At 29.7% G+C, this 13,297-nt stretch overlaps 1 protein-coding gene across 1 annotated transcript in view; it reads left to right on the top strand.

Moving 5' to 3' along the window:
- ChT (choline transporter) overlaps nucleotides 1–13,297 on the top strand; it is a 43,506-nt gene extending 30,209 nt beyond the window's left edge. Inside the window, exon 8 of the mRNA XM_088240697.1 lies at nucleotides 12,259–13,297. Coding sequence (XP_088096823.1) covers nucleotides 12,259–12,637 — 379 coding nt within the window. The 3' untranslated portion in view covers nucleotides 12,638–13,297. The remainder of the gene's footprint in view (nucleotides 1–12,258) is intronic.

The following is a 13,297-nucleotide window of genomic DNA, read 5'->3' as shown; positions in this document are numbered from 1 at the left end:
CAAGATGTTTGAAACTTGTTTTGAGATATTTTTTAACGCCGAGAAACCCTAAAAAAACAATACACTACTCGTCTGCAAATAATGACGAATATTCTCGAAAAATTGTTCACTTTCCATTCAAATTTGATTATTATATTTTTTACAGTATACATAAGAGGTAAAACAGAGTATTAAAAAATTAAATTAATAATAAAGAATAAAATAAAAACAATTAGATTGAAATGAAATTCATATTAACAGTAAAAATAGCAAATAAAAAATACCACAAAGGCATGGCCTGTTCGTGAGTATACAAGAAATGTTTATAAATTTTTACTCCTATAATAAATAGACAGTTTTAATATTACTTATCTTACTCCTAAATATCTTATCTTATCTTTTATCTTATCTTATCTTATCTAATTTATCTTATCTCTTTAAAATCTTGGTTTGTTATTTAATTAAAAAGATAATATGCAAAAAAAAGAGTCTGGATACTTAAAAATAGATTGATTTACATAAATCTGTTCCGGCTTCGATACAGTTTTACCTAATGAGGCAGGTAATTAAAAAAAATAGTTCCTGACTAATACAAGTGTTTTATTGTAAAAATAGAAGTTAGTATTTTAAGTTTGTCCAAATATTTGTAGACAAGAACTGGATTATTAAGACCAACATGTGAATAAGGTAATTCGGAAACCCAATCATATTTTTTTCCAAAATGGGATTTTTACGTTTTTGTGTTCTTCTAAAGTATGTCAGTCAAAAACCACATAAGTCACTATAATATCGAAAGAACAGTATCAAGTTAAGAATCGCAGGTATCAGAAAAGACCCTATAATTAACTAACTAATAAGTTTTCTGTAGTACTTACATTACATATATATATTTTTTTTTACAGACTAAGTTATATAAGAACAAGCACTAACCCGCGGTTCCGCTCACATGATATTAGGAAAAAAATATTTATGCTATTAATTAGCTGTGTTGTTTATCAATATTTTTTTTGCTTACCAATAAGAAATATGAAAGTCTAAGGATTTACAGGGCTTATCGCCTGTCATTGGCTGGTGTAACATTCACCTCTAACTAACTCCCTTGGGAGGAAATCTAGGTAATCTTCAAACATTTGGACATACTCAAAACATTGAAGAAGTTTCATCATTATAATAATAAAAGAAGAATAATAGATACATAAATTGGAATAACCCTGCAATAAACAATATATCTATACCTTATAGCTGAAATACTGCAAGTCACATATATTGCAAAATTAAGTTATAAATGTCATTTCGTTCATATATTCAGATTCTATTAATACTAAAAACATTGGAGTTCTCCGGTAAACCGCTACTGAAATAGCTTGTTCTAAAACACCAGTAGTGCAGTAATAATACTCATGCTTTCAACAAAATTCAACGGTTTGCTGGTATCAAAGCAGTGGATACAAAATAAATTCCACAATTTTTATAACAAACTACCTTTGACGAAGTGAAAATTTTTGCACAAGATTAAGTCTTATTGTCATAATAAACAAAACTTTACCATTATGTCATTTCTTTTGCCATTAATTTCATTATTTTACTTTGCTTTTTTCACGTACTAATTACTTTCAATAACTGTTTTATTGCTATAAATATAATGTCATTAACTTTAAAATAGCGTGTTATTTTCATTAATAATTTATATTCTAAATAATCGCATGTAATTTGATGTTTTTGCTTTAAAAAAAGTTTTATCAGTACATTGTTTTTCGTTTAATATTCTAAATTACTTTTTTATACTTCCGAGTCCGAGGAAGAATTAGGGTGCGGGCCGGACGGTTAGAACAAAATACATTAAAATCCGATAGTTATTTGATAGTCCATGTATTAAATGTTTTTTCATAAATAAATAACATATAAATCCAAAAAAACAGCAATAAATTGTGTTTTCACTTCGAGAGATACATTTAAAACAGTTTTACAACTTCAAACCGCTCTCTTCAACAATTTATCAAATGCTACTTCCAGCATTTCAGCTTTAAGGTACAGATATAATACCTACCTTTTAAGGAAAAAAATGCGTAGGTATATTTAAAACTAAATACAATACAATTTAATACCGATTTGGCAATAACTCTCAACCTGAGTACCTGTGGTCCATTGTTTTGCTACGAACGTAGCGTGGGTTTGTCATTAATTACCCTAGAGCAATTTTTGTGCATATACCGGTAGCGCGTTATTACTTTGAGGTACAAGCAGAAGATAACATACTTTTACACAACAACAGCATACTACGCCTTTAAATTGATTTTTTTCAGTTGTTAATTATTTTTTTAAATTTACAATTCGGTTTGAATGTAAAATATGTTAAAATAAAAATGCCCAGTAAAAATATATTCTCTCTCTCTGAACCTTATATGGAGGCTATACTGACAATATTTTTAAATAAAGGTGCAAGATTTTGATTCAAAATATTTTGCTATGTCTAGAATAAAGATTATTCTTTCAAAGCTAAAAAAAAATCAAATGTAAAATTGTGGTACAAAGAATGCGTTAAATGAATAAAAAAGTTTTAAATGCGGATATCTCGGAACTTGTTTTAATGACTTAATGCATTCTGTCATTAAAGTCTCGATTTTATGAAGAAAAATACAAAAACATATTTTTTGTTAGATGAATCTCATTCGAATCTTTTGTAAAGCTTAAAAGGTTTCGGCTTTTAGGCTTTACAAAAATTAACAGCGGAATAATTGAAGAAATATGGGTATTCAAACATAGGCAGAATGGTTAATGTTACACTGTGTGTAAAGTAGCCACTCACATTAGCCATAAGCCATGGAAATACCTCTACTTCCGTAAACTATTATCCATCTTTGTGGTAATACGTTAGTAAAAAAATGATAGAAAAGTGTGAAAAGTGAAAAAAAATAGTGAAAAGTTTTAAAAAATATTTTCATGAAAAATTAAAAACGGAGTATTCAGTCTAACGTTTTTTCATTTAAAACATTATTTTGTTAGATGTTGGTGCTATTTCTTTTGATAAAACTGCCATTAACGACGATTTTAAGTGTTCTTATAAAGATTTCACGATAAAATGTCTTCTGATGTTCTGACGTTATATTAATAATTCATGCAAGCTCACAGCACTTCACATTTTATAAGGAAAAATATTCTTTACGAGGACATTCAGGGAAAAAAAGACGCGGAACGTTTTTAAGCTCCAAAAGGCGCTAAAAGTTCTTTTAAGAATAGCGTTTTACCTGTAAAACCTAAAAAAACCGTTGGTAAAAAATAGAAGAGGAAATATAAAACACTCAATTCGTGTCTGGTATACATTATGTTTCTTTTTGCATTTAAAGTAGAAAATTTTCTGAAATTGGTAAGTAGATCATATTTCTTCTTCAAATAACTCAATCGTCAAACAAGTCGTCGACAACTGGCTTTTTGTACCTTTAATATCGTCATATTAAAATGTATTGTGGATGTTCTGATACTCAAAAGCAGAAATATAATTTTATATATTTATTAATTATCATTATATTACACACACAAAATAAAAATTTATACAAAATTGCTTTGACTGCCTAACTAGGGTTTTTTAAGACAGTAAAAAAATATAAAAAACTGTAATCAATATAAGGAAACAGTTATAAAAATAGAGGACAAAATGAAAACAAAAGTAAAAAATGTAGAAAAAATATAGTACAAATGTAGCAAAAACATAATAAAAACAAAGTAATAAATGTAGTGAAAACATTGTAAAAAACATTAAAAATATAATATAATCAATATGTATGTAAAAATATTTTTAAACTCAGTAAAATGCGAAATAAAAACAGAATACATAGAAAGAAACATATTTAAAGATAAAGTAAAAAGAAAATGTATGTGTATAGCAAAAAGCATATTTTAAAAAAAAACATAGCAAAATACCGAAAAGAAAGAGAAAAACAAACACACTAAAAAATAAAGTAATAGACGTTAAAATAAATAAAAAAAATACACAGTTAAAACAAATTAAAAAGTCACGGGGATCTTAAAAAAATTAATCAGTAAAAAACTAAAAACATATATTATTAAATAGTTATTTGCTTTTAAGCCTTATTTATCCAATTTCATTTTTTTAAATAATTGACCTTTAAAAACTGTATAGGTATTGGCATTATTTGAAAACTTTATAGATATTTGTTTTTAAATTAAGGAGTTATTTAGCATTGTTTTTAAACAGTCAGGGGAACAAACTTATGAGTATGTAGATGAATATTTTTTTGTAACCGTATAAAACATACTTATGAAATATTTGTAAAAATAATTAAAAATATAGAAATACATATTTGCTGTTCATTTATCTATTTTTATATACTAAATAAAAAAATATAGTGAAATCCCATTTAATTTATTGTATATGTTAATATTATTTTTAGTATCTAGAATATGAATGGTGATAAAATTTGATATGCTGATGATACCGTACTCATTATAAAGGGATCTTCTCGGGACGATGAAAATTTGAAGTCAAATATAAATGTTCATAAATTAAAAGAATTATTCGATAATAATATTTTGTCTCTGAATACTGAAAAGGCATATCACATTACTTTCACATAGAAAGAATAAGTTATACCTCCTATAAATATTTGTATCCACACTACAAAATGCAATAAAATATATCAGTTTTATAATGATAATTGCCTCTAAATCACTTTAAAAAATAGCATAAAATATTTAGGCAAAATAATTGATAAAAATATAAAATGGAAGGAGCAAATATATAATATTGTTAATAGAATGAGAAAACTTACATATGTATTTATTAGATTAATAAATATATTAACCATCGAATAATTAAAATCAAATTACTTTTCATTTGCCCAATTCATTTCACAGTATGAAATAATCGGGTGGGGTGATGCTTTTAAAACAAATATTTTACCGTTCGAAAAAATACAAACAATTATAATAAAGGTTATATTAAAAAAACCGCCAACGTTTCCCTCTGTCCAATTATTTAAAAAGATTTTTTTTCTTCAAATCCATACAGACTATATAAATAGTAGTGTTTCTACGTCACAAAACGTAAATACGCGACCTAGAACAACTGGTAATATCTTAATTTCAAAATAAAAAACAACTACAGCACATCATTATACTTACGGAAAAATATTTTTCTTTAATGAAATGAACAAAGGATATAAAAAAAGAGCAGTAAGGAATACAAAATATTTAAGAAATAAGTGAAAAGTTATATTCATATTTTTTTGTGTAGCACTGATTGAAAACACCGTTTATTTATTTTTTTGTAAATTATTTGTTATTTTATAAATATTAATTATTAAAAAAAAAAACTGTAAGACGTCACTCTCCGTTATGTACACAAGAATCTTTTTTTCTCTTTTACGTAATGAGAAACGTTAATGTAAATATACGTATTAAGTTTATGTAAAAAAATAATTAATTAATTCATACCAAAATATTATATACTTGTATTTTTTTATCTGGATAAACTAAAAAAATATATCTATCCTTTAATCAGAGAAGTCCTGGTGCCGGTATGCAGTATGGAAACAAAGCATGGAATTGGAAAAATATGGATAAAAGTAGACTTAATGCTTTCGAAATGCAAATGCGTGGTAAAACTATGAATGATAAGTGTTCAAATGTCGTGATTCGTTCGTCATGTAAGGCTGAGATAAGCATTATCGACAAAATTAAGAAAGGAGATCTGCGTTTGTTTGGACATGTAGAGCTAATAGACAGCAAAAGATCGGCCAAAGAGATTTAAGATGCGAATGTTGATGAATGCAGATAACGAAAAAGATCGAGCAAGACGTGGCATGACCAAATCTAACAAGTACTTGAATATGGACGTGTCAAAAGTCGGAATAATCGGCGCGCGTGCATGACGAGATGTAATAACATGCAGGAGAAGAGGTCTATATGCAATGCCAGAGTAATATGGTGTTCTATCATCTCTGTCTACTGTTTGTTTAAATCTGGTGTGAACAGCTCCCTTGAAGGTCAGAATTTTGAAGTACAAGAACACTGTAGGTTGTTAACGCGATAAAAATAGCTCGCATTGTACCTGATGAAACGAAAAAATAGTTATGCCAGTAAAAATTCACCAAACTTATTCTTAAAAATGGCACAAGTAAATACAGTCACTAATACTTGGCAAATTATTTTCAAAGTTCGTGTTGTTTTAAAACAACGCTGGCTGAAAAGGGGTTAAATTTAATATCTGTTAAATGTAGCTCGGTGTATTGGTAGATTAAATAATAGTTGTAGAAAAGAAAATGTGCTATTTAAACATCATATTATGAAGTTAACCTTTTCTTCACAAATGTCACTTTTTTTTGTCACACATGAATCACAATGATAGATGTCGGCCACTGCTATGTAATGGCTAAGACGCTTAAAGGCTCTGGATACGATTCTCGGTGAGAACACAAAATCAAACGTGATTTTTCTCAAGCCCAAATGTTATGTAACGTTTTTTGGGATAGAAATATAGACGTTTAGGTATTTACAGAGCTAAATATCCGTAAAAGTTAAATGATAATCATGGAGTGACTTATTAATATTGTCAAAATAAAAAAAATATTTTTATTTTACATTGAATTTCGACCAGTTATTTTGTCATAAAAAAAATAGTATAGATAAAGAATAAGCGTAAATTTTTTGAAAAAATATTTAAAAACTTTTTTTAAATCAAATTTTTAGTATGTGTCTGGACGAATGAAGAACCAAAATCTTGGATGAGTGGTTTCAAATCGATGGCAACTCTCCGATCGAAAACCTGAAATAGGAAATTGAGTGAAGATAACTGGCGTTGCAGTGTAGCGGTTGGCCTGTTCGCCTACCATGCTTGAAGTCCTGGACTCAGTTCCCAAAAACTCCCCCAGGGGATGGACACGAAATTTACATGGTGGTTTAACACCGCAATTTTAGATTTTGTATGTATTTAAAAAGATCCTACCATGGTAAAAATAGATTTTTGTAAATTAATTTTATTTATGTGAACACAGTTTTTGCTTCAACTCGTATAATTGCAATATGGTCATGATGAAGAATGACAATATTCGAAATAAGCCATTCGTGTAATTTGATAAACTCACACTGAAAAGAGCAATGATGGCAGTACAGTTCAATTCAATAAAAATTCGTTTAAACAAAATTGAAATTTTCAAACGGTAACTCGTTTATTGAGAAAAAATGTTTTTTTTTAGTAGAAGGGAATCTGACAGGAATACCTTTAAAAGACCATCAAGATAGGTGCGTTTACTCAACAAATGCATTTCCTTATGCATTTAAATGTACAGTTGAGGGCTTGATGATGACGATTTTTAAAAAAATAGATTCAAATGAGAAATTTAACTTTTATTAGTATTGTTCAGATCCAAAAAAGTTGAAGACTTCTTTGAAAAGTCTTTGCCCTGTAAATAATTAATTAATTATTCGATTCTTGTCATTCCTTTGATTAATTATTATAAAGACTGGCTCGTTTTAGTTCTTAGTTCTGCTTAAATTTACCATTTGGTAACAGGAAATTTGCCTGCTTGTTTATTGAAGTTAAATTTATAATTAAGGGACTTTATAATTGGAAATGAGACTTTCTTTAGCAGTAAGGGAAAATAATGACATCTAGTTTTAATAAACAGTTTATTTGTCGAATAAGTTGACGAGGAATTCTTAATTTATTCAACTGTCAAGTACATCATTTATAATTCGTGACCGGTACGGTCAAACATGAATTAATCCAGAAAATTCGTTGCAAATCGACATCAGGAAATCGATTGTTATTTAAACAGTGATAAAGAGACGCTTTAAGAAGAATGTTTATGCGTTTACAAATCTAATTGCCTGTCATTAATTGGTTTAAGTAATTTTGTTACTCAGTTGTTATATCAATGGCCCATAGTGTATAAAGTGATCACTTCAACCATCCTATAATCATAGCTGTTGGTAATGCCGAGGACTCCATATTTCCCTTTCAAACGTTTTCACAATATAGAAATATCACATACTACGAATGACGAAAAAAAAATTAAAATTAATATGGATATCGTGGAAAATATTTTTATTCATAATTTAAAAAAAAAAAATTGTTAAAAAATACACCTTCAAAAATACGCGACATGATTGGCCTTGACGCTTGTGACGTAACGAATAAAATAGGACGGTCTCTTCATACTGCAATGACGAAACATAAAACTTTAATACAAATAGTGACGTATGAGGAGCGTGGCCAAATCAATGAAGCGTTTTCGCGGGAATTAAAAATTATAAACTTATGTATTTTTTATGTTACCAATAAGTAGAAAAAAAAATTTTCACCCGAAAGAAATTTATATACTCTTATTAATTAATAATTGTAAAAAAAGTTATGTTTCCCTATTCTGTTAAAATATTAGTGAATTTTTGTAAAATTTCAATCTAATATCCATGTATCGCTTAGGAAAAGGTATTGAAAGTATTATTTGCTATTTTTTTAGTTCTCGAACCGTGAAACATAATTTAAAAATATATAAATATTCACATAAAAAAGAAGTTACGTATTTTTTATTAAGTACATGCAAACACCAATAAAACATGCACTTTCAAAAACTTTTTAAATTTCTTTTTTAATTCATGTGTGTTGAATGAACAATTTAATTTTGCAAGTGATAAAAAAAAGTTGTATAAATTATCGTCTTGTATAGTTATATTTATTAAACTGACTCTTTTATTTGATTCTTAAACCAACCAAAAATAAATAATCGATAAACTAATTTATTATAATTAAACATATCAATATTTGAAATGATTGTAATATTTAAAATTCTTTTTATTTTATAAATTTATTGCATTATAAAAGTATACATATTTAATAACGGGGAATTTATTTAAAACTAGTGAAAATAGAAATGGAAAATGAAAACGGAGCGTTCTCTGTTTAGGATAGTCTCCATCGAACATGGGTCAGCCTATTTTAAGATGGAGACCTCTGACCTCTCACATTCCTTTTACCCTTTGTTAAATTATCAGCTTGATAAATTTCTCAAAAGGTTAAATCAAAAGTTGTCTCCAAATAAAGAGACTATTTACAAATTTTGTTGGTTGTTGACTCAAAATTTTTCTTAAAATAATACAAAAATAATGTAAATAAAAGATGTATTTTTCCAATTTACTTATTGAAATTTTTATTAATTCTGGAATCCATTTCCATAAATTAAAATCACAATTTTCTTTTAAGATTTATACCTGCGATATTTTTTGCGATAAATTCTTATGTAGTGCTTAGGGTGAAAAAGCCCGAGAAAATCATTTTCCTTTATTCTCTTTGTACTAGAAAACTCTTTTGAATATAATAGCGTTTATAAATTTTAAGAAACGATAGGATCCCTTTTTCATCAGACTTAATTCTATTTTATAACTCTAGGTAGATTTTTTCTCCAACATACTGTTCAACAACAACCTACCCGATGAATAAGCGCATCGAATATATATATTTTTTATTTTAGTTTTAACATTATTCATACTTTATTTATTTATTTAATTTTAAAAACGCCCAAGGGGCATTTACAAAAAATATACAGGTAATTACAAACATTGTAAGTAATAATTAAAAAAATAAACTACACTTTTTTTTGTATACATGTAGAAACAAAAAAAACATGCTGCAATGCAAAATAAAAGATGAAACTTTGCATAGTAAAAAAGAAAAAGAAATAAATATGGATATGAACTTTCTCGAACATTTCTTTCAGTACTCCAACGTTTGTGTAGCTTCCTAGCAGAACATTTGTCAAACCCCTGCCAACCACTCATCTACATAGCACAGACCTTTTTTTATTTTTATTTTTTATATCGGAGGACTTTATCACTTACCTTGCTTATAATATACAAGGTTTATTTTTAAAAAAGTGGATTTTTCTGCAATTAAATTTCTTTAAATGTATCTAAACTATTGGGATTAGGAGGGATATATTAATGTGGACTAATCAGGAACTTCTCAGCATTTGCTCACGTGGAGAGGAAACCACTTAAAACTCTTCAAAAGAAGCCGGCCCGTTGGCAGTAGTCAACAGGCCTTCCGTTTCACTAGAGGAGTGTTCGGCATTTGGTTCCCTACTTTGGTTTATTTTACCAATTGCCTGCACTATATTTATCATGTATGATACTGCCTCTCGTGTGAGTTCTTTATTACCTATCACCGATGGGATGTCGCATAGATCTTCACCCAGGCTTCTGCATCGCGCTTCCAGCTGTTGTCTTTAAGAAATGAAAAAAGGGGCAATGCATCAACAGCACAGACATTGCTAGCATACGACCTCATGTGCGTTTATTTTTTTTTTTCGTTTTTGAGTTTTGGGAACAGCAGTTAGTCACTGGGGACTAGATCAGGAGAATATGCAAGGTATTCAAACAATTCAAACTCAGCTTAGTAAATAGCAACCATTAACGCCAACGCCTTGTGAGTTGGAGCACGAGTGGTGATGTGTAGATGAGTGGATGGCAGGGGTCGGACAAATTTTCTACCAGGAAGCTGTAGAAATGTTAAAAGCATCTCCGGAAGAGCTGAATAGTCCAGGGATATTACGTTAAAAGATAGTATAAACATTTTTTTTACAACTATTTTAAAATGGGTCAGGGGTGGAGCATATCGATAAATCTTCATATGCCAAAAATTACAATTACACTTTATGAACCATTTGTTGGTAGCTTGCTTGAATTGAACTCTATAACAAGGTCTCTTAATTGAACGTAGTTATGCAGAAAGCAGCCAGCCATAGAAAAGCGAAACTGAGAAAATAGCACCTTTGTGAGATGAGAGAATTATCAAATCTACATATTGTTGGAATGTTTTTGACTTTGACAAATGATTAACAATAATAACATGAGTTTTTTTGGTTTTGAAAACAAGAATCTTATGTTGTTTTTGAACAGTGTAAATTAATTTTAAAGTACCGTCAGATTTTTCTAGTCCTGTGGATGTTTTCTGCAAATTGAAAAATTCCGTTTTTGCGATCGACACTATTTTCAGAAGGTGATTTTTACAGTTTTTTGTTTGAAACGATCCGGCTGTTTTAGCAGAACATAGAATTGACCTTACTGCGCCCGATAACACCAATATCTCATTTTTTCAAAATTGTGGACTGGCTGCTTTCTGCATAACTACGTTCAATTATAATATTAATACTTCGTATTTTGCGGACGATAAGACGCATCGGACCACAAGACGCACCCTAAAATTTACCTATAATTTTTTTTTTAATAATTTTGAACGGTAAGACGCAAACGCAACTTTGTTTTTTTGGTTGAATTTTCGGAGTAGAAAAGTACGTCTTATGGTCCGAATAATGCGGATTGAATCGGTTCAACGTAATTTTTTTTAATTGTTAATATTTCAAAGTTTATTAAATACTCTTATACCTATTATGATCGTCTAGAACGTGGCGGTCCGTTGAGGTTTCTGCCGGTCTGCAGAAATGCTTATCGCTCATTTTAGGGACTAAAAAAAGCGTCATTTGTAATTTTTACACCAGTCAAAATATAAAATTAAGAACCAATAAACAAAATACTACATAAAGGAAAAAAATTGTACCTGCGTTACCGGCCGCCATTTTTTTTTCTTATTTTTACCGGTCCCGCGGGCTCAAAAAGGTCGGGAAACGCTGGTCTAGAATACTTTCACATTTTCAGTTTCGGAGGTTTTTGGCTGGTTTAATATTCTTGCACAAAATAATATCCAACTATATTGATGCCCATGATATCCTTGCTTAGATTAACCTTTGTACCTCACCGCAACTTGCGTTCCAATGATGTCTTGGCTTTGGGAAATTTTAGAAACAACGTCGGATTCTTTTCCCTTCTGCCAAGGATCTTCAGAACGGTTAACAAAATCTTAACAAACAGTACTGTCCAAGTGTTCTTACAGCAAAGGCAAGCATTCAAGATGCTAGTGGTGTTATTCCTCCTGATTTTAGATTTGCCACACTTGCCATGTCTGTCTAGATGATGCCTTGACTATACCTATTGTACATTCAAATACATTATGAGATTGTTGAGTAAATTTATTAATTGTATTATATATCATTAATGCCAATCTATCTGAGCTTTCATTAACCTGTTGACTGGCGTAATTATTTTTTAAAAATCGTTGTACTCCAGCGGGGATTTAAAAAACGTAAATTTTTCAAATATCACAGCGCGGTGCTATAAAAATGACATTCAAAAACACTTCAACTTAGATAAGTTTTATAATTTTAATTTGAAAAACAATACCAAACTTACTGATGAACGTTTTTTTAACAGGTGGCTTTTTACAACTGGACGTCTTGCTCCCGGCTATGATTGGTTTAACTGCGTTGTGAACATCCCAGAAGACATCCAACGCGTCGGCGACAACTCCGAAGATGGCGAACAGATGGCGGTCATGACAACTGGAGCAATGGGCAGACTGTATGGAGCAGCCAACACCCTCGTGGGGGCTGATGAAATGAACGGCAGAGTCAACCCGGCACTCGAAGCGGACGATGATCTACCAGCTGAAGAGGTTAAGGAGATAGGATCCCATGCCCGTGGACCGCCGCCAGAAACGCAACGTGGAGGAGGATCTGATTTGAGATCTCGAGGAGCTCCAACTCATGGAGATTCAGTCAGACCATTGCAGCAAGCAAATACCGCATTCTAAGGACTCGGCTTCAATTCAAATGACAAATAGATAAAAATTCAATGTTACACATTTTATTTTGCTAAAAATCAACTACTCAATCATGTAAACGATGATTAAAGATAACAAAAACACACATGCAGCATCAATGTATGATAATGATGTTAAAAACCAATATCATTTAAATATTTTCATTACTCATACTACCTTTTTTATTTGCTTAATTTACCGTATGGATTGGTTTATTCACCTTCACTTAAAATATATTGATATGAAACTTGATCTTAGGGTTGAAGTTTCCTATAGTTTAGAAGCCTCCAAAGTACGGAGATGAATGTGTGTAATAGAGAAAGCATTTTTTTTGCAAGTTTTTGAGGTTTGAGTATTTTGCATTTGCGAGTTTAGAAGTCTTTAGTATTGCCAAAACAATAATTAAGTTTTTAAAAAAAAGGCATTTAAAAAGTGAAATATTTCGTAAATGCTGAAATTTTAAAAATAACATAATTTCGTATGAAAGACTACGACTATGGATGCCGTGTATGATAATTTTCACAGCTTAAAACAAATAGATTGCGTATTATTTTATGAAAAATATATATTCAATATTTTTAATAAAAAATATTGTTTATCTATGGAGGCAAATGTTTGAATCTCATACCGTTTGACCAAAAACGTATTTGA

The sequence above is a fragment of the Micrasema longulum genome, unplaced genomic scaffold (genome assembly GCF_059751315.1).
Source record: "Micrasema longulum isolate JH-2025_06_02 unplaced genomic scaffold, ASM5975131v1 h1tg002561l, whole genome shotgun sequence".
Taxonomy (NCBI): Eukaryota; Metazoa; Arthropoda; class Insecta; order Trichoptera; family Brachycentridae; genus Micrasema; species Micrasema longulum.
The sequence above is the reverse complement of the archived record's forward strand: the minus strand, read 5'-3'. Positions and strand labels throughout refer to the sequence as shown.